The sequence below is a fragment of the Hylobates moloch genome, unplaced genomic scaffold (assembly GCF_009828535.3).
Source record: "Hylobates moloch isolate HMO894 unplaced genomic scaffold, HMol_V3 SCAFFOLD_7, whole genome shotgun sequence".
Lineage (NCBI taxonomy): Eukaryota > Metazoa > Chordata > Mammalia > Primates > Hylobatidae > Hylobates > Hylobates moloch.
In genome coordinates this window covers 43,776,267-43,797,900 of record NW_026652282.1, presented here as the reverse complement: position 1 = coordinate 43,797,900, position 21,634 = coordinate 43,776,267, and the positions used below count along the sequence as shown (strand labels likewise).

The 21,634-nt window shown below is 48.9% G+C and overlaps 1 protein-coding gene across 5 annotated transcripts in view; it reads left to right on the top strand.

Annotated features, from left to right (window-relative positions):
* GPKOW (G-patch domain and KOW motifs) overlaps positions 1–17,189 on the top strand; it is a 20,031-nt gene extending 2,842 nt beyond the window's left edge. For 2 of the 5 annotated variants that reach the window (XM_058441728.1, XM_058441727.1), the window contains exons 2-13: positions 3,852–3,973; positions 6,602–6,810; positions 7,576–7,730; positions 7,830–7,954; positions 10,838–10,947; positions 12,826–13,039; positions 13,474–13,606; positions 14,315–14,417; positions 14,624–14,747; positions 14,843–14,912; positions 16,658–16,743; positions 16,841–17,189. In XM_058441728.1, coding sequence (XP_058297711.1) covers positions 3,971–3,973; positions 6,602–6,810; positions 7,576–7,730; positions 7,830–7,954; positions 10,838–10,947; positions 12,826–13,039; positions 13,474–13,606; positions 14,315–14,417; positions 14,624–14,747; positions 14,843–14,912; positions 16,658–16,743; positions 16,841–16,975 — 1,467 coding nt within the window. In that variant the 5' untranslated portion in view covers positions 3,852–3,970 and the 3' untranslated portion in view covers positions 16,976–17,189. Of the gene's footprint in view, positions 1–3,116; positions 3,974–6,601; positions 6,811–7,575; positions 7,731–7,829; positions 7,955–10,837; positions 10,948–12,825; positions 13,040–13,473; positions 13,607–14,314; positions 14,418–14,623; positions 14,748–14,842; positions 14,913–16,657; positions 16,744–16,840 lie in introns of those variants that run through there. The other 3 variants (XM_032756933.2, XM_032756931.2, XM_032756932.2) reach the window with 2 other exon arrangements.
* The last annotated feature ends 4,445 nt before the right edge of the window (positions 17,190–21,634 follow it).

The window sequence follows — 21,634 nt, the reverse complement described above, 5'->3', positions numbered from 1 at the left end:
TGCCCGCCACCACGCCCAACTAATTTTTTTGTATTTTTACAAAAAAATAGAGATGGGGTTTCACCATATTGGCCAGGCTGGTCTCGAACTCCTGACCTCAGGTGATCCGCCCGCCTCGGCCTCCCAAAGTGCTGGGATTACAGGTATGAGCCACTGTTCCCGGCCTGTATATCTTATGTTATGAAATACCTGATTATGTCCATTGCCTATTTTTCAGTCAGGGATTTCCTATAGTTTATAGTTATTGAATTGGAGGAGCTCTTTGCATTTTGGGGATGTTGACCCTGTGTGTTTTATGCATGTTACTTTTTGGGGTGTTTTTTTGAAACAGGGTCTTGCTCTGTTGTCCAGGCTGGGGTGCAGTGGCACGATCTTGGCTCACTGCAGCCTTGACCTCCTGGGCTCAAGCAATCCTCCCATCTCAGCCTCCCGAGTAGCTGGGATTACAGGTGCCTGCCACCATGCCCTGCTAATTTTTTTATTTTTATATATTATTTTATTTTATTTTTGAGATGGAGTCTCACTCTGTCACCCAGGCTGGAGTGCAGTGGCACGATCTCAGCTCACTGCAACCTCCGCCTCCCAAGTTCAAGCGATTCTTCTGCCTCAGCTTTCTGAGTAGCTGGGATTACAGGTGTGCGCCACTACGCCTGGCTAATTTTTGTATTTTTAGTAGAGACAGGGTTTCACCATGTTGATCAGGCTGGTCTTGACCTCTTGACCTCGTGGTCCACCCACCTCGGCCTCCCAAAGTGCTATGATTACAGGCGTGAGCCACCACGACAGGCCAATTTTTGTATATTTTGTAAAGATGGAGTTTTGCCATGTTGCCCAGGCTGTTCTACCTTTTTTTTTAAATACCTTTAAATAAAACACAAATTTTTGTCATGTCCCATAACCTTCTCATGACTTCCTCATTACCCCAGCAAAGTCCTAATATTCCCTGCTATCCATGACCTAGCCTCTGCACATCACTCCAACTTCACTTCCTGCCATCCTTCACAATCCTTTTTCAGTCTTCAGTCCATTTTGGAAGTAGTGCTGGGCACAATTAATCCCCATTTTGTCTGTTTGACCACCCTTTCCTACAGCCATCTGTGTCTGAGGTCTTAGACACGTTTGTAATCCCTGATTTTCCCATCTCATATGAGTTCCTTGGAGGCAGGACCTGTTAACAGAGTGGATACTCAATGATTATTGAATGAGCAAAAGAATAAATGGCTGGTTTTGTAAAACTTGGATATAGTCTTCTTCCTTAACTATATGGTAAGAAAATACTTTTCTAAATGTTACTCCTGATTTTTTCAGTATGAAGTAAAGACAGAAACAAAGGTCTTTTCTCTTATTATGTTTTTTTTCTTCCTCCCTCTTTTTTATTCTTTTGTTACAGACAGGATCTCACTATGTTGCCCAGCCTGGTCTCAAACTCCTGGGTACAAGCAACACTCCCACCTTTGCCTCCAGGGTAGCTGAGGATACAGGCATGAGTCACCATTATATTTTCACCACCAAATATTTTGCATCAAGGTCTGCTGCAGTGGCTCACACCTATAATCCCAGCACTTTGGGAGGCCAAGGCGGGTGGATCACTTGAGCTCAGGAGTTCGAGACCAGCCTGGCCAACATGGTGAAACCCCATCTCTACTATAAATACAAAAATTAGCAGAACGAGGTGGCGTATGGCTGTAGTCCCAGCTACTCGGGAGGCTGAGGCAGGAGAATCAATTGAACCCGGGAGATGGAGGTTGCGGTGAGCCGAGATCACGCCACTGCATTCCAGCCTAGGTGACAGAGCAAGATTGTCTCAAAAAAAAAAAAAAATGCATCAGGATCAGGTTAGGCTGGGGTGATCTCCATGATACATATCAGGAGCAAGTCAGAGACAAAGTGTGAACCAGCTGAGAAGGTAAAACTCTCAGTTTTTCCTAGGAACTCTTGCTTAAAAACAAAAAACAAAACTCCTTCCGGGACCTCTTGTCCCAGCATGTATAAGGTTGCATTGCACACATTGCCTCAGGCGGCTGCTTTAGGAAGTGGGTATCACTTCCACCATGGACAGTTTGCATTGCAGGCAATGGAACCAGTGGAGAAACCTGGTAGACAACACCTTAACCAACTGATTCATGTTCATGTAATTAACAATAGGACTTCTCAGTATCATGAACTCCCTGATATGATGTGATTAGAAGGGCACATCATCTCCATGACATTCTTGCCCAAAACTCATAATCTCAGTTGAATAATGAGAAATCACAAGACAAATCCACATTGAAGTGTGTTCCAGAAAATAACTGAACTATATTTTTCAGAAGTATTTTTTGGGCCAGGCGTGGTGGCTCACACCTGTAATCCCAGCACTTTGGGAGGCCAAAGTGGGTGGATTACCTGAGGTCAGGAGTTCAAGACCAGCCTGATCAACATGGTGAAACCCCGTCTACTAAAAATACAAAAATTAGCTGGGCGTGGTGGCATGCACCTATAATCCCAGCTACTTGGGAGGCTGAGGCAGGAGAATCGCTTGAACCCAGGAGGTGAAGGTTGTGGTGAGCCATGATGGCACTGCTGCACTCCAGCCTGGGCCACAGAACGAGACTCCATCTCAAAAAAAAAAAAAAAAAGCCGGGCACGGTGGCTCACACCTGTAATCCCAGCACTTGGGGAGGCCAAGGTGGGCGGATCACGAGGTCAGGAGTTCGAGACCAGTCTGGCCAATATGGTGAAACCCTGTCTCTACTAAAAATACAAAAATTAGCTTGGCGTTTGCAGATGCCTGTAATCTCAGCTACTCGGGAAGCTAAGGCAAAAGAAATTCTTTTTTTTTTTTTTTAATGAACGGAGTCTCACTCTGTTGCCCAGGCTGGAGTGCAGTGGCACAGTCTCCGCTCACTGCAGCCTCCACCTCCCGGGTTCACGCCATTCTCCTGCCTCAGCCTCTTGAGTAGCTGGGACTACAGGTGCCCGCCACCATGCCTTGCTAATTTTTTGTATTTTTAGTAGAGACGAGGTTTCACCATGTTAGCCAGGATGGTCTTGATCTCCTGACCTCGTGATCCGCCTGCCTCGGCCTCCCAAAGTGCTAGGATTACAGGCGTGAGCCACCACGCCCAGCCAAGGCAGGAGAAATTCTTGAACCCAGGAGGCAGAAGTTGCAGTGAGCCGAGGTCACACCACTGCACTCCAGCCTGGGTGACAGAGCGAGACTCCATTTCAAAAATCAAAAACAAAAAACAAAAACAAAAACAAAAACAAAACCAGGCCGGGTGCAGTGGCTCACGCCTGTAATCCCAGCACTTTGGCAGGCCAAGGCAGGCACATCACGAGGTCAGGAGATCGAGACCATCCTGGCTAACACAGTGAAACCCTGTCTCTACTAAATATACAAAAAATTAGCCGGACGTGGTGGCATGCGCCTGTAGTCCCAGCTACTCGGGGGTGCTGAGGCAGGAGAATTGCTTGAACCCGGGGGAGATTGAGGTTGCGGTGAATGGAGGTCGTGCCACTGCACTCCAGTCCGGGTGACAGAGCGAGACTCCATCTCAAAAAAAAAAAAAAGCAGAAGTCTAAAGTCTTTTTGTTTTTTGACATGAAGTCTTGCTCTGCCGCCCAGGCTGGAGTACAGTGGCGTGACCTCGGCTCACCACAACCTCTGCCTTTGTTGCCCAGGCTGGAGTGCAGTGGTGCAATCGTAGCTCACTGCAGCCTCCAACTCCTGGGCTCAAGCGATCCTCCTGCCTTGGCCTCCCAAAGTGCTGGGATTACAGGCATGAGCCACCGTGCCTCACCTTTAAATACATTTTAATGAATTTTGTTGTATCTTGAAAAGCAAAGTGGTTTTACCCTTGAGATTCCAGGGCCCATCCCAGAATGCCCAGAGCTTCTAGACCTGGAAACATGGCCATGAGATTGAATAATGGATTGCCTCTTTTTAAGACCATTCTCCAAACCACCATACTAATCTACCTTCCAAAACATGGTATGTCCCCATTTCATTTAATTTTATATTTTTTTCTTTTCTTTTATTTATTTATTTATTTGAGAGGGAGTTTAGCTCTGTCACCCAGGCTGGAGTGCAGTGGCATGATCTCAGCTCACCACAACCCCTGCCTCCTGGGTTCAAGCGATGCTCCTGCCTCAGCCTCCCAAGTAACTGGGATTACAGGTAACCACTACCACACCTGGCTAATTTTTTATTTTTAGTACAGACGGGGGTTTCACCATGTTGGCTAGGCTAGTCTCGAACTCCCAACCTCAGAGGATCTGCCTGCCTCAGCCTCCCAAAGTGCTGGGATTACAGGCATGAGCCACCGTGCCCAGTCCATTTAATTATATTTACAGCGGCTGGTCATGCAGTGACTCACGCCTGTAATCTCAGCACTTTGGGAGGCCAAGGCAGGAGGATCACCTGAGGTGAGGAGTTTGAGACTAACCTGGCCAACATGGCAAAAACCCACCTCTACTGAAAATAGAAAAATTAGCCCAGCGTTGTGTCAGGCACCTCTAATCCCAGCTACTCAGGAGGCTGAGGCACAAGAATCGCCTCAGGTGGAGGCTTGCAGTGAGCCGAAATCACACCACTACACTCTAGCCTGGGCAACAGAGTGAGACCCTGTCTCAAAAAAATATATATATATATATTTATAACTTCCAATGTAAAGGCATATTTCTTTCATCCAAGGTGTGTGCTGTAATTCATTTACTGCATCCCCTTCTGTTGATAATTTAAGTGGTCTTCAAGCTTTTGCCACAATAATACGATAATGAATCTCATATAAAATTATTTTACACATCTTCAATGATTTCCTTGAGCCTAATTTGTAGCAGAATTATATTACTCTTTCTTAAGAATATTTAAGTATCTGTCGTCTACTGTACAAACTTTTATTTTTATTTTATTTATTTACTTTTTTAGAGACAGGGTCTTGCTCTGTCACACAAGCTATAGCGCAGTGCCATGATCATAGCTCACTGCAACCACCAACTCCTGGCCTCAAGTAATCCTCCTGCCTCAGCCTCCCATAGTGCTGAAAGTACAGGCGTGAGCCACCACACCCAGCAACTCTGTATAAGCCACTCTGTATAAACTCTTTTTTTTATTTTAAATTTTTTTCATTTTCTAAGGCAGAGTTTCACTGTGTCACCCAAGCTGGAGTGCAATGACGCGATCTCGGCTCACTGCAACCTCTGCGTCCCGGGTTCAAGCGATTCTCGTGCCTCAGCCTCCTGAGTAGCTGGAACCACAGGTGCCTGCCACCATGCCCAGCTAATTTTTATATGTTTAGTATAGACAGAGTTTTGCCATTTTTGCCAGGTTTGTCTTGAACTCCTGGCCTCAAGTGATCCACCTGCCTCGGCTTCTCAAAGTGCTGGGATTACAGGCATGAACCACTGCACCCTGCCTGTATGAACTCTTGAGGTCCCACACAAGAGAGATCTGTCTCAATAATCTTTTTTTTTTTTTAATTTTCTGACTGCTTCACTTTTCCTTCATATCAGTAATCTTTGAAGCCTTAGGACCTGGTTATCACAATATGTTTAATGTTGCTATATGTATATGTGTGTGTGTGTGTGTATATATATATGTATGTGTATATATATATGTATGTATATATATGTATGTATATATATATGTATGTATATATATGTATATATATGTATGTATATATATGTATATATATAAATAAAACTGTTAATGTTATATGTTGCTATATATATATGTATGTGTTTGTATGTATACATACATTTATTTATTTATTTATTTTGAGATAAAGTATCACCCTGTTGCCCAGGTTGTAGTGCTGTGGCCTGATCACTGCTCAGTGCATCCTCAACCTCCTAGGCTCAAGCGATCCTCCCCCCTCAGCCCTCTGAGCAGCTGCGTCCACAGATGTGCGCCACCACACCCCACTAATTTTTAAATTTTTTTGTAGAGTCAGGGTGTCACTAGGTTGCCCAGGGTGGTCTCAAAGTCCTGAGCTCAAACAATCCTCCTGCCTAGGCCTCCCAAAGTGCTGGGATTACAGGCGTGAGACACTAAGCTTGGCACATGTTGCTATATTTTTAAAATATGTATTAAATGTCTGTATTCCCTACTAGACTACAAGTTTCTTTTTTTCTTTTTTTTCTTTTTCTTTTCTTTTGGGAGGCCGAGGCAGGAGGATCACGAGGTCAGGAAATCGAGACCATCCTGGCTAACACGGTGAAAACCCTGTCTCTACTAAAAATACAAAAATTAGCTGGGCGCGGTGGCGCATGCCTGTAGTCTCAGCTACTCGGGAGGCTGAGGCAGGAGAATCGCTTGAACCTGGGAGGCGGACGTTGCAGTGAGGCGAGATCACGCCACTGCACTCCAGCCTGGGAAACAGAGAGAGACTCCTTCTTAAAAACAAACAAACAACGAAAAAAAAAAACAAAAACAAAAGAAAAAACTACATTTCCCTGTGCGCTTGGCGCGACGCGCTCCCTTAACGTTTGAAAGAGCGACAATTACTTCCCACGGCCCCTTACCGCCCCCTCCCGCCGGTGCCACAGTGGTTGATGGGAAGGTAGTTTTTACGCACTTTGGCCGGCCCCTAGCGATCTGAACCCAAACTAAATTTCCCAGCAAGCAGCGCGCCGGCCTGGGAAAAGGAGCAAGATGGCTGACTCCGAAGAGGGTGTTTTGCCGCTGACGGCTGCTTCCACTGCCCCAATTTCATTCGGCTTCACTCGCACGTCCGCACGGAGGCGGCTGGCCGACTCGGGAGACGGAGCGGGGCCATCTCCGGAGGAGAAGGATTTCTTGAAAACCGTGGAAGGGAGGGAGCTGCAGAGGTGACGCGCCGGGTCTTTCACACCTTGGAAATCGCTGCGGTGGGCGTAAGCGGGAGGGAGGAATCTCAGTTGTTTCTCTTGGTGACAGTGACCTGTTAAGCCTGAAGCACAGCCTGAGTAAATTCGTGGAGGCCAGAAGGCGGGAGTTTATAGGAGGGCGTAAGGAAATTGGGCCTGATAGCCGTGGGAATTGCGAAGAGAGGATGTATTACTGAGAAGTGTCTTTAGGACTTGAAGACACTGAGGTCTGTGCGTTCTGGGAGAAGGAGAGAATGAGAAAATGACAGGACCTGCTAGTGTCTCAACTGAAGTGGTGAGGCTTCTCCGATATGGAGAACGGGATGGAGCGGCAGATTCAGGTTGATGGAGGCCACCATCAGCTTAATGAGAGGAGAGTCTGAGGGGTCTGAGGGAGGGATTTCCAGAAGAGAATCAGGGATCTAGGAAGCTGTTTGGGAACCTGGAGCTGGGGAGGATCTGGGCTGAAGATAGTGATTTGTGGGCCGTTGTGGAAGCCGGTCTTGAGTTAAACAGAGAGTCCAGGACTTATTACTCAAAGGCACTGACATTTACGAGCTGGGGGCACTGGGGGAGATAATCCAAAGAATGCACAATCAGAGAGGTACAGGAGATCCAGCCATGGAGTAGGGAAGACATGGTCTGTGGGGCTGGGGTGAGTTTGGCTCTTGTGTTTTCTCTGAATGAAGGAGTGTGACCCACTGACCCTGCCATTCTCCCAACCCCACCCCTCTGTGTCCACATCAGTGTGAAGCCCCAGGAGGCCCCCAAGGAACTCGTCATCCCTTTGATCCAGAATGGCCATCGCAGGCAGCCACCAGCCTGGCCCCCTGGGCCATCCACAGATACTGGGGCCTTGGCGGATGGGGTGCTGTCCCAGGCTGTGAAGGAGCTCATTGAGGGTGAGTGATGCCCCTTTACCCTTCCCCAGTGAAGGAAGAAGAGAAAGAAGGTGGAAGGATAGAGTGGGACTTCATTGTTCCCTCCTATTCTTCCTTTAGAATCCAAGAAGTCTCTGGAAGAGAGAGAGAATGTGGGTGTCGACCCTACGCTCGCTATCCCCATGATCCAGAAAGGATGCACCCCCAGCGGGGAAGGGGCAGACAGCGAACCCCGGGCAGAGACAGTGAGCTGGCCCCTTGTCCCCCTCCTGCCCCAGCCTTTCTTTGCCCTGTCTGCCAGGCTGTGTCCCTGCACATAGCAGGGAAAGTCTGTGTGTGTGCTAGAGGCCCGCCACCTGCCCCTTCTCCTGTCATCCTTTTTGGAAGCATTACCAAATGAATCTGGATATCTGGATGCTAAAAACGTACTTGAATCCTAGGATTATCTGAATGAGGTGTGCAGCAAAGGGAACAGGAAATGTAAAGGCCCTGAAGGTAGACACTGCCTAGAGTGTTTGCAGAACACCAAGGAGACCAGTGTGACTGAAGTGGAATGAGTAAGGGGAAGGGGTAGTAGACGAAGTCAGAAAGGAGATGGGGGTGCTAGACCAGGCAGGGCCTTGTAGGCCATTGTGAGGACTTTGGCTTTTACTCTGAGTGAGACGAGAGCCTGGACAAGCCCTGAGCGTAGATGAAATATGATTTATGATTTGACAGCATCCCTCTGGCTGCTGTGAACAGACTCATTAGTGAAGGTGGAAGCAAGGGGATGAGTAGTCCAGGCTAGAGATGCTGGGGAATTAGACCAGAGTAGTCTGGAAGGATAAGTAGGGTTTAGTGAGAGAGGGAAGTACAGAGTGAGTACTCCTGTTAGTAGTAACAGCCCAAGCAATGGCATAGTGGCAGAAAATCGACGTGGTATGTGCCCATCAGTGAGGCAACATGTGGTGTATCTGGAGTGAATGGGAAGGAGTGATGATGGGAGGTGACAAGAGGGGACATGAGAAGCATGTCTACAGGAGTAACTAAGTCTGTCTTTCATACCCACAGACCTGACTTTTCACCTCTTCTTTCATAAATTTCTTGCACTGCTTCTTTGGAGTCTAGTTCTCCTACAGCCCCACACCACTCTCTCTTTCAACTGAACTTTTCTCTTCAGCCTTCAGATGTGCCCTGGTTTCCTTCAACTTTTGTTTGTTTGTTTGTTTTTTGTTTTTTGAGACAGAGTCTTGCCCTGTCGCCTAGGCTGGAGTGAAGTGGTGTGATCTCGGCTCACTGCAACCTCCCAGTCCCGGGATCAAGCCATTCTCCTGCCTCAGCCTCCCAAGTAGCTGGGATTACAGACACATGTCACTACCGCCTGGCTAATTTTTGTATTTTTAGTAGAGACGAGGTTTCGCCATGTTGGTCAGGCTGCTCTTGAACTCCTGACCTCAAGTGATCTACCCACCTCAGCCTCCCAAAGTGCTGGGATTACAGGTGTGAGCCACTGTGCCCAGCTCCTTCAACTTTAAAGAGAAAAAAGATCCTCACTTCCCTCTTCATCCTTTCATCCTGTTCCAGCTTTGGCCTCATTCTTCCAATTTTTCCCTCTATAAACCTCCTCCTGCAGCTTTCTTTTTTTTTTTTTTTTTGAGACGGAGTCTCGCTCTGTCGCCCAGGCTGGAGTGCAGTGGCGCAATCTCGGCTCACTGCAAGCTCCGCCTCCCGGGTTCACGCCATTCTCCTGCCTCAGCCTCTCCGAGTAGCTGGGACTACAGGCGCCTGCCACCACGCCCGGCTAATTTTTTGTATTTTTAGTAGAGACGGGGTTTCACCGTGGTCTCGATCTCCTGACCTCGTGATCCGCCCGCCTCGGCCTCCCAAAGTGCTGGGATTACAAGCGTGAGCCACCGCGCCCGGCCTGCAGCTTTCTACATATCAGGTGACCAAAAATTCCATCCATCCTTCCTCTCACTCAGCATAAAAACCTTGGAGTCAGCCAGGTGTGGTGGCTCACGCCTGTAATCCCAACACTTTGGGAGGCTGAGGCAGGTGGATCACCTGAGGTAAGGAGTTCGAGACCAGCCTGGCCAACATGGCGAAACCCCATCGCTAGTAAAAATACAAAAATTAGCTAGGCATGGTGGCACGTGCCTGTAATCACAGCTACTCGGGAGGCTGAGGCAGGAGAATCGCTTGAACCCAGGAGACTGAGGTTACAGTGAGCTGAGATCGTGCAACTGCACTCCAGCCTGGGCAACAGAGCAAGACTTCATCTCAAGAAAAAAAAAAAGAAAACCTTGGAGTCATCCTCAATTCCTCTCTTTATTTCATGCCCCATACAATCTGCCAGCACAATCCTATCATCTTTTTTCAAAATGACACCCAGAACTGACCACTTCTCACCACCACCAATACCACTGCAAAGGGCTGAGCCACCAGCATCTCTCATCTGGACTATTAGAGTAATTTCCTCACTGGTCCCTCTTGTGGCTCCCACCTAGCTCAAGGTCCTCTGACTCCTGCCCAGCTCTCCTGATTTGGTCTCTTCCCCACCCTTCTCTGCTGTCTACTCTCACTATCTCCGTTTCAGTCATGGTAACTTTCATGATACCCCTCACACATACCAAGCCTTGTTCGGCCTCAGGGCCTTTGCTGTTACTATGCTTTCAGGTTGGGACACTTTCTTCTCATATCCTCATGGCACCCTCTGCTGTCATCTCCTGATCTCTGCTTAAATGTCAACCCAGTGACACTCCCTCTCCATCCCTCTGCATCTTCTTACCCTGTTTTCTTGTTCTTTACATCACCACCTGACATATCATGTTTTCTGGGTTTTATTTATAGTATGTCTCCACAACTAGATCAGAAGCTCTGCAAGGGTAGGGGTTTTTGTCTGTTTGGTTCAGAGCTTCATCCCCAGTACCTAGAACAGTACTTGCCATAGACTAGGTGCTTTATATTTGTTGAAGGACTGAACATGGAGGGAGTACAGTGAGGGATGGAAAGAGGAAATCAAAACTCACCCTTGAGCTGATTGGAAAAGACGCATAGCAGGTCTCCCAGTGGGGGGCAGCAAGTGCGCTTCAAATAGAAGACCCAGTATAAGCAAAGCCTGACCCTCCTTCCTCTATCTGAACCTGTAGGTGCCAGAGGAGGCTAATTATGAGGCGGTCCCCGTGGAGGCCTATGGGCTGGCCATGCTGCGGGGCATGGGCTGGAAACCTGGCGAGGGCATCGGCCGCACCTTCAATCAGTGAGTTCTGGAATGGGGCGAGGGGACAGACAGATCAGGCTGCAGTCAAGATCCCCAGGGTCACTGCCAAACCAGAACCACCCAGGTAGGGAGGGAGGATACATTATCACCCTAACTAATTCAGGAGCCCCTTCCACTACTGTTTTAAACTCCCATTTGCCCTTTGAAACTCTAATGGAATCCCATTTATATAAACTTTGCCTCTAGGGACATCAATTTCCTCATCTGAAAAATGGGGGTAATAGTACTGACTTCACAGGTCTGTTGTGAGAGTTAAATGACATTATACACATAGGCCAGGTAGTGTCTCATGCCTGTAATCCCAGCACTTTGGGAGACTGAGGCAGGAGGATCACTTAACCCCAGGAGTTTGAGACCAGCCTGGGCAACATAGGGAGGCCCCATCTCTACAAAAGATTAATTAATTTTAAGAAAAGAAATTAGGGCCGGGTGCAGTGGCTCACACATGTAATCCCAGCACTTTGGGAGGCTGAGGTGGGTGGATCATGAGGTCAGGAGATCGAGACCATCCTGGCTAGCACGGTGAAAGCCCGTCTCTACTAAAAAAAAAAAATACAAAAAATTAGCCGGGCATGGTGGCGGGCGCCTGTAGTTCCAGCTACTCAGGAGGCTGAGGCAGGAGAATGGCGTGAACCCGGGAGGCGGAGCTTGCAGTGAGTCGAAATTGCGCCACTGCACTCCAGCCTGGGCGACGGTGAGACTCCGTCTCAAAAAAAAAAAAAAAGGAAAAGAAAAAGAAATTATATACATAAAGCACATACAGTAGGCCCTGACCCCAAGAAAGCGTAGACTAAACATTTGCTATTGTCATGCAGACTTGCAACCCTTTCTTCGCAATTGCAAACTCAAGAATTCTGAAAACCAAACATTTTTTCATAACCCATTGGCAGCCAAATATGACCTGAATTGGTGTTGAGTTTTGTTTGTTTTTTTTTGAGATGGAGTCTCTGTCACCCAGGCTGGGATGCAGTGGCGCAATCTCGGCTTGCTGCAGCCTCTACCTCCAGAGTTCAAGTAATTGTCCTGCCTCAGCCTCCTGAGTAGCTGGGATTACAAGCATGCACCAGCACGCCTGGTTAATTTTTGTATTTTTAGTAGAGATGGGGTTTCCCCATGTTGGCCATGCTGGTCTTGAACTCCTGACCTTAGGTGATCTACCAACCTCAGTCTCCCAAAGTGCTGGGATTACAGGCATGAGCCACCATGCCCAACCATGTTGAGTATTTATAATCCGGTTTCTCCTGCTTGGTGTGAATATTCATATGATTTCCCCTGTAGAAATAGTATATTTGGTTACAGCGATCTGCCTCTGATCTCACTGTAGATATTATGTAATAGATGGTATATGCAGCATGTTATTAGGTTGAACCAAATGAAATTGCTGTTTCTGTAGGTCAAAAACAGTCCTAATATGAGATCAGAAAGGGCAACCTTGAAAATATTGGTGGGGGCCGGACACGGTCGCTCACACCTGTAATCTCAGTACTTTGGGAGGCCAAAGAGGGCGGATCACCTGAGGTCAGGAGTTCGAGACCAGCCTGACCAACATGGTGAAACCCTGTCTCTACTAAAAATACAAAAATTAGCCGGGCGTGGTGGCATGCGCCTGTAACCCCAGCAACTCGGGAGGCTGAGGCAGGAGAATCGCTTGAACCCGGGAGGTGGAGGTTGCATTGAGCCGAGATCAAGGCATTGTACTCCAACTTGGATGACAAGAGCAAAACTCCGTCTCCAAAAAAAAAAAGAAAAGAAAATGTCAGTGGGGCGGAGGGGGGCGGATTTGGGCAGGAAGAGGAAGTAAATAAGGTGTTGAAGACTGTTGCATCCTCTCCAACAAACCCATATTCCTCCCTGCAGAGTAGTGAAGCCCCGTGTCAACTCACTGAGGCCCAAGGGGTTAGGGCTGGGTGCCAACCTGACCGATGCCCAGGCCTTGACCCCCACTGGCCCCTCCCGCATGCCAAAGCCAGATGAGGAGCAAGAGAAAGATAAAGAAGATCAGCCTCAAGGGCTGGTGCCTGGAGGAGCTGTGGTGGTTCTTTCTGGCCCTCACCGAGGCCTCTATGGAAAGGTAAGGAACCAAGATATCCCAGGAGCCCAAAACAGGCAGCAGGGAAGGTTGATCTGAGGGTCAGATGGAGGAATAATTGAATTTGATGTAGAAAGGCTGGGACTCCTAGTCTTTTAGGTCTGCTTGGCCCACTGCCTCACTCAGTAACCCAGGACCACTTGCTGGCCTTTGTGAGCCTCAGTTCCCAGCTAAAAGGAAGAGAATGCCATATGCCACAAGTCCCTGAGGATTAAATGCTTAAAGGATCCAAGGAAGCCCCACAGTCAGCTGAGGGAGACACAGGAACCAGACCTGGTCCCACTTCTCAGGGGTCAGAGTCTGGTTGGGGAGACAGAGGAAGCAGGCCTCTTAGAGGTAAGGGGTTGACATCTTGGTCCTAGGAATATGGGTGGAGTCCACAACCCGTACCTGACTTCTTCCCCTCAACACTTTAGGTGGAAGGCCTCGATCCTGACAATGTTCGGGCCATGGTTCGTCTGGCTGTGGGGAGCCGGGTGGTGACTGTTAGTGAGTACTACCTGCGGCCTGTCTCCCAGCAGGAGTTTGACAAGAACACCTTGGATCTCAGTGAGTGAGCCTCTTATAGAGCTAGGGGAGTTGGCAACGCATTCCTAGGGGTGGCAGGGCCTGGCTAATTGGGTGGTTTTAGATCTGCAGCAGGGAGGGGCAGCAGTGTGCCTGGCAGATATGACTTCCAATCAGAGGTCAGGAGGTGAGAATGGACATAAGTGACTTATTCCATTTGACTGGAGAAAGGTCGATGTCATACCCCTGGGTCTGTAGCCTGTCTCTGAGTGAGAAGAAACAGGTGCAGAAACCAATTCCTACCTTCGAGATCTTTGTCCATTTGGGGTGATGAACCTCTCTTTTACTAGGGAGTGAGAACTGCTAGGATTAGGGTGTGACCGAGAAGGAAGGAATTCTAGGCAGACAGAACAGCACAGGCAAAGGCGTTTCGGTAGGACGAGGCAGTTTGGCAAATGGGTACAGACAGAGCTCTCCGGGAATCTCTAGTCCACACTAGGTGAGCATTGTTGGTGTGGGCTAGGTTGGCTGCGGGAGGGTTCCTGAAGAAAGCTGAAATGGTTGAGAGGTGGGGGAGAGGCATTCTACTAGCAAATGCATGAGGGGTGAGAGGGGTACTTTGGCAGGTGGGAGGTGGCTCTAGGCTGAGACATGGCCTTGGAAGGAAAGGGCAGTGAGACACTGAGGCTCTGTCCTGGTTCTCCTCATAACCTCTTGAACAGGCCAGGTGAGCAAAACTTCCTTCCCCAGGGCAACAGAACGGAACTGCCTCATCACGGAAGACCCTCTGGAATCAAGAACTCCACATCCAGCAGGACAACTCAGAGAGGAAGCGGAAACACCTTCCAGACCGGTGGGACTCTGAGCATGCGGGAGGGGTCAAGAAGGCAGGGCTTTGGGTAGGCTCGAACAGCCAGGGAAGGCTTCCGAGGCAAGGCAGGCTCATAGAAGGAACTGGGAACTGCATTGTGGGTGGGTTTCATAGCATAGGCAAAGGGAGGGCAACTGGAAAGTGCATCTGATGAAGAGCTAAGCCTAGTGCTGGCACCTCCTCCACAGACAGGATGGGCCTGCAGCCAAGAGTGAGAAAGCAGCCCCCAGGAGTCAGCACTGGTTGCACAGGGACCTGCGCGTGCGGTTTGTGGACAATATGTACAAAGGAGGCCAATATTACAACACCAAGGTGGGAACCCTGCAGCCTGAGTCCCCCTCCCTCTCCTAGGGACTGAGCCCCCCTACCTCTCTAAAATCTCACATCCCCCTAACTTGTATCCCCAGATGATAATTGAAGATGTCCTAAGCCCAGATACCTGTGTATGTCGGACAGATGAAGGCCGAGTCCTGGAAGGTGAGTTTGAGCGATGGCAGCTGGAGGTTGATCAAGAAGAGTGTTTTAGGCCCAGAGCCTGGCCCAGGCAAAGCTGGGAGGTTTGGCAGAGTTCAGGTATTTTGCAAGGCCTAGCATCCTCTTACAGAACATTAGATACTTCCATGATGGTGGTTATCTTGAGCCCCACTCTCCCAGTCTGTCAAATTTTCTTTTTTTTTTTTTTTTTAGACAGTCTCACTCTGTCACCCAGGCTGGAGTGCAGTGGTGTGATCTCGGCTCACTGCAACCCCCACTTCCCAGGTTCAAGCGATTCTCCTGCCTCAGCCTCCCGAGTAGCTGGGATTACAGGCAAGCGTCACCACACCTGGCTAATTTTTGTGTTTTTAGTAGAGACGGGGTTTCACCATGTTGGCCATGCTGGTCTTGGAACTGCTGACCTCAAGTGATCCTTCCACCTCGGCCTCCCAAAGTGCTGGGATTACAAGCGTGGATCACCGCGCTCGGCCTCCGGTCTGTCAAATTAGTATGGAATTTACTATTTCTTCCTCTTGTGATTGGTGCCTTAATGAAGGAATGTGTATTGAGCTCTCAGTGCAGGGCAGGGGTTAAAACATGCCCACAATAAAAGGTGCCTGTTGTTATCACCACCACCCTTTATTACAGTGATTTTTGTAAACTACTCCTTAGGCTTCCTCATCTGTGAAATGGATGTGGTGGGACTCCCATCTGTCAACAGGGTGTAGAGTGGCTCCAGGGAATACAGGAAAGGCCCTTCTTTTTTTTTTTTTTGAAACAGAGTCTCACTCTGTCACCCAGGCTGGAGTGCAGTGGCACAATCTCGGCTCACTGCAACCTCCGCCTCCCGGGTTCAAGCGATTCTTCTGCCTCAGCCTCCTGAGTAGCTGGGACTACAGGTGCCCACCATCACACCCAGCTAATTTTGGCATTTTTAATAGAGACAGGTTTTCACCATATTGGCCAGGCTGGTCTCGAACTCCTTACCTTGTGATCCTCCTGCCTCAGCCTCCCAAAGTGCTGGGATTACAGGCATGAGCCACCACACCTGGCTGAAAGGCCCTTTTTTTTTTTTGAGATGGGGTCTCGTTTTATCACCTAGGCTGGAGTGCAGTGGCACCATCATGGATCACTGCCACCTCGAATTCCTGGTTTCAAGCCATCCTCTCACCTCAGCCTCCTGAGTAGCTGGGACTGCAGGCACTCACCACCATGCCTGGCTAATTTTAAAATTTTTTGTAGGCTGGGCACGGTGGCTCATGCCTGTAATCCCAGCACTTTGGGAGGCCGAGGAGGGTGGATCACCTGAGGTCAGGAGTTCGAGACCAGCCTGACCAACATGTCAAAACCCCGTCTCTACTGAAAATACAAAATTAGCCAAACGCAGTAGTGGGTGCCTGTAATCCCAGCTACTCAGGAGACTGAGGCAGGAGAATCGTTTGAACCCAGGAGGCGGAGGTTGCAGTGAGCCAAGATCACACCATTGCACCCCAGCCTGGGCAACAAGAGCCAAACTCAGTCTCAAAAAACAAAAACAAAACAAAAAAATTTGTAGAGACGAGATCTGACCATCTTGCCCAGGTTTGGTCTCGAACTCCTGGGCTCAAGCGATCCTCCCAACTTAGCCTCCCAAAGTGCTGGGACTACAGGTGTGAGCCACCACACCTGGCCAGGAAAGGCCCTTCTGACAGGACGCTGGTTGGGCTGGTCCTTGCTGTGGGTCTCACTCCCCTCTCCCTTATCCGTAGGCCTGAGGGAAGACATGCTGGAGACCCTGGTTCCCAAGGCAGAGGGTGACCGTGTGATGGTGGTACTGGGCCCACAGGCTGGAAGGGTGAGTCTCAGACCTGGCAGTAGAGGTTTGTGGGTCGTTCAGGGCCTGTCCCAGGGTCTAGGCTTGCCTTGCTGATTCCACTTCACCTCTGTTCCAGGTGGGACATTTGCTGAGCCGGGACAGAGCACGGAGCCGGGCTTTGGTGCAGCTGCCAAGAGAAAATCAAGTGGTGGAGCTTCACTACAATGCCATCTGCCAGTACATGGGCCCTAGTGACACAGATGATGACTGACCCATGGGACTCCTCTCATCCCCCAGGCTGGTACCAGTTCTGTACCATATGAGAAAGTTGCCTTCAGAAGGTGGGAAGATCATTGTTCCATCCTCTACTTCTGGTGCCGTCCTGGGACAAGGACAAGGGAAAGGGATGGGTGAACCAGTAGGGAAGCTAGAAACAAACCCAATATTTACCAAAATTTAGGGTATAATAAAAACCATTTCAAGTACTTAATAGAAAGATGAAATCATAAGTGGTATGATGAGCTGCGAGTTAAGGTGGGAACTGAGTTGACTGAGGTGGGAACCATTTCATTTTTCAGCCTTGCTTTTCTGCTCAGGGTACAGGACAAGTTAAAGGACTCATTTGATTGTGAGCTCACTCTTGGAATATAGTAACTATGCACTTGGGCGCAGTGGTACATGCCTATAATCCTAGCACTTTAGGAGGCTGAGGTGGATGGATCGCTTGAGCCCAGGAGTTCAAGATCAGCCTGGCCAACAAGGTGAAACCCTGTCTCTACTAAAAGTACTAAAATACAAAAAATTATCAAGGTATGCTGGTGCACGCCTATAATCCTAGCTACTCAGGAGGCTGAGGCAAGAGAATCGCTTGAACCCAGGAGGCAGAGGTTGCTGTGAGCCCAGATCGTGCCACTGCACTCCAGCCCGGGGGACAGAGTTAGACTCTGTCTCAAAAAAAAAAAAAATCTTTAGATGCTGTAGAATCTGAAATACTGTATCTCTGAACAACTTTCTGAGCAAGAACTCTAGCAACTAGCAGCAGAGTATGCTTTCACTCTCAGTTTAGAGCAGGACCCCAGAGAATATGCTGAGCCTGGGGTCTTCCTCTGTTGCCCAGACTGGAGTGCAGTGGTGCAATCATAGCTCACAGCAGCATTGACCTCCTGGGCTCAAGCAATCTTCCCGTCTCAGCCTCCCAAAGTGCTGGGATTATAGGCACTGGAATGAGCCACCGTGCCTGGTCTCTGGCTTGTATTTTGTTAATCGTAGGGAGGATGTTCCCAACTGCTCATGTCCAGTAGTCCGTTTCCTATGCTTTATGCACTTCACTCTGTCAAGGAGGCCTCCTCCCTTCTCCAATCATAATAAACCAGCCTTGGTAGCACCTTTGAGAAGGGCTAAAGCTCCCCAGGGAATGGCACTGGGGCTCTGTCTCTGCCCTGTAACACGACATAACCCAGCCATTTCAGACACCCTCCATCTCCTCCCTGTGCCACAATGCTAAAGTAGATATCTCATCAGCTTCAGATTTCCTGGATTTCATCTTTCTCCTAAGCCTACGCTTGAAAATGGGGCCCAAAGTTCTTGAATATGGCCCTTTGTCCAGAACACCTAGCTCCAGCCAAAGCGCCTGGTCTCCCCTGACAGGCCACTGGGACTTTTTCTGCTTTGCCTTGAAAGGAGCCCTGCTGATCCCCATTTTGAGGACAGGGCTCCTTACATTCAGGGAAGTGTGGACAATATAAGGAGGCTTTCCCAATATGCCCCTTGTTCACTGTGCACAAACAAAGCCTTGTATCTGAAGATGCTTTGAATCTGTGCAGTGTTCTCTCAGCTTGCTGCCTGGCACCTGCCTGCTGCCAAAGTTGCTCTTGCAGCAGTGGTTACTGCAGCAACGGCTTCTGTGAGCCCGAGAATTCTCTACAGGCCCCTCACAAGCTGGGGACTGTGACCTGTACAATTTGTCCAGGCTGGCTTTTTTCACATCACAGGGATTGAGCAAGAGGTAGATTAAAAGGCATCTGCCTCTTCTGCCAAGCCCCCAGAAGTTTCCCCGGCAGGGGGCTGCGTCTGTTAAAAATTGTCCAGACGCCGAGCCTTGAATTTGTAGCAGCAGACTCAGGAAGCAGTTTCTTTGCCTTTCAGAGAGGAGTCAATTATTGAGGTGATGGGGGTTGCTGCCCGGGCCGTGTTCGGTGGCAGATATGGACAGGTCAGCTCTTCTTTTAAAAAAATTTTTTTAAATAATTTTTTATTTTAAATATAATAGAGACAAGGTCTCACTCTATTGCTCAGGCTGGTCTTGAACTCCTGGGCTCAAGTGATCTTCCCATCTTGGCCTTCCAAAGTGCTGGGATTATAGGCATGAGCCACCACACCTGGCCTCAGCTCTTTTTTTTTTTTTTTTTTTTTTTTTTTTTTTTTTTTGAGATGGAGTCTTGCTCTGTCACCCAGGCTGGAATGCAGTGGCGTGCTCTCGGCTCACTGCAACCTTCACCTCCCGGGTTCAAGTGATTCTCCTGCCTCAGCCTCTTCAGTAGCTGGGATTACAGGCGCATGCCACCATGCCTGGCTAATTTTTGTATTTTTAGTAGAGACAGGGTTTCACAATGTTGGTCAGGCTGATCTCGAACTCCTGACCTCGTGATCTGCCCACCTCGGCCCCCCAAAGTGCTGGGTTTACAGATATGAGCCACCACGCCCAGCCTCAGCTCTCTTTTCTAACATTCCTTCCTCAGTCAAGGGAATGCTCCCTTCTACCCCCACACTGAGGCCACCTCTTCATCTCCATGTCTGCAGCACCATGCAGATGGATGAAGTATCCAACAGCTTCTAAAGCTATCTAAGTGGGGGCGGGTCCTCACCAAGTCCCCTATCACCCCAATTCATTCAACAAACATCTCTTGAGCCCCTACTGAATGTCAGGTACCATCCTGCATGCTAGGGGAACCATATAGAGTAAATCACTTAATATCAAGACCCTACTATATGCCAGGCAGCATCCTGGGTACCGAGTATGGAGCTACAAACCAAACAGACATCCTTGCCCTTGTGGGGCTGACACTCCACTGGGGCTGAGACAGTGAGCAATAAGCAGAAGTAAGTGATGGAAGATGTTACATGAAGCTAAGAACCATGGGGGAAAGGGGCAGTATTAATAGGATGGCCACAGAAAGCCTTAGAAGGTGACATTAAGCAAAGGTATTAAGGAAGTAAGGGACGGTCATGCAGCTATCTGGGGAAAGCAGTCTAGGCAGGGGAAATGAAGTGCAAAGGCCCTGTGGTAGCACTGTTGCTAGCGTGTGTGAGGAACAGCCGGGAGGCTGGTGTGGCTGCAGGGGAGTAAGTGAGGGAGAAGGTGGTAGGAGGTCAGGTCAGGGAGATCCTGTAGTGCTGTAAGGTCAGTCCACTGGAACTACTGTGGCTTTTGTTCTGACTGAAGTGGAAATCATGAGAAGCCTCCATATAGCCACTGCTAAAGACTGCCAGTTGACAACTCCCTGCTTGCCATACACCCCCTACCATGTGCACACAGAACCACTCTAAATACATTTGTTCCTCTGGTGCTTTGGTCAATCTAGCTGATTTCCATTGTTGGGAACACAGATTTTCCCATTAGATGCCCAGCAAGTCTTCCTTTTTTTTTTTTTTTTTTTTTTTTGGAGACAGGGTCTCACTCTGTCTCCCAGGCTGATTGTGCAGGGACACAATCATGGCTCACTGCAGCCTTGATCTCCTGGGCTCAAGCAATCTTCCTGCCTACTGAGTAGCTGGGACTACAGGTGTGTGCCACCACGCCCAGCTGATTTTTTAAAAATTTTTTGTAGAGGCCAGGAGCACTGGCTCATGCCTATAATCCCAGCACTTTGGGAGGCCAAGGTGGGCAGATCACCTGAGGTCAGGAGTTCAAGACCAGCCTGGCCAACATGGTGAAACCCCATCTCTACTAAAAAGGCAAAAATTAGCCGGGTGTGGTGGCGTGCACCTGTAATCTCAGCTACTTGGGAGGCTGAGACAGGAGAATCATTTGAATCCGGGAGGCGGAGGTTGCAGTGAACTGAGATTGTGCCATTGCACTCCAGCCTGGGCAATAAGGCGAGACTTCATCTCAAAAGAAAAAAAATCATAACCGCCCCATGTGATGGCATTAAGGGTGGGGCCTTTGGGAGGTAATTAGGTCACAAGGGCAGAGCCCTCATAGATGGGATCAGTGCCTTAAAAGGCACCCCAGAGACTCTCGTCCTCTTTCAGCTATGTGAGGATACAAGAAGCCAGTAGTCTGCAGCCTAAATATCTTGCTTCATCTTTGGTGTTTCTGAACTGTATAAAAGTATACATCTTAGGCTGGGCACAGTGGCTCACGCCTGTAATTCCAGCGCTTTGGGAGGCCGAGGCAGGCAGATCACGAGGTCAGGAGATCGAGACCATCCTGGCTAACACAGTGAAACCCCGTCTCTACTAAAAATACAAAAAATTAGCCAGTCATGGTGGCGGGCGCCTATAGTCCCAGCTACTCAGGAGGCTGAGGCAGGAGAATGGCATGAACCTGGGAGGTGGAGCTTGTAGTGAGCTGAGATTGCGCCACTGCACTCCAGCCTGGGCAACAGAGCAAGACTCCATCTCAAAAAAAAAAAAAAAAGTATGCATCTTAATCTGTTTTGTGCTGTTGTACCAAAATACATGACACTGGGTAATTTATAAAGAATAGAAATTTATTCCTTATAGTTCTGGAGGCTGGGAAGTCCAAGATCTAGGTGCAGCATCTGGCCAGGGTCTTCTTGCTGTGTCATCCCATAGTGGAGGGGGAAAGAGTAAGAGAGGGCCAGAGAGGGGGCTGAACCCATTTTATTATGAGAAACCCACTCCCCACTCCCATAATAACAGCAGTAATCCATTCATGAGGCCTCTTGATTACCACTTTTTTTTTTTT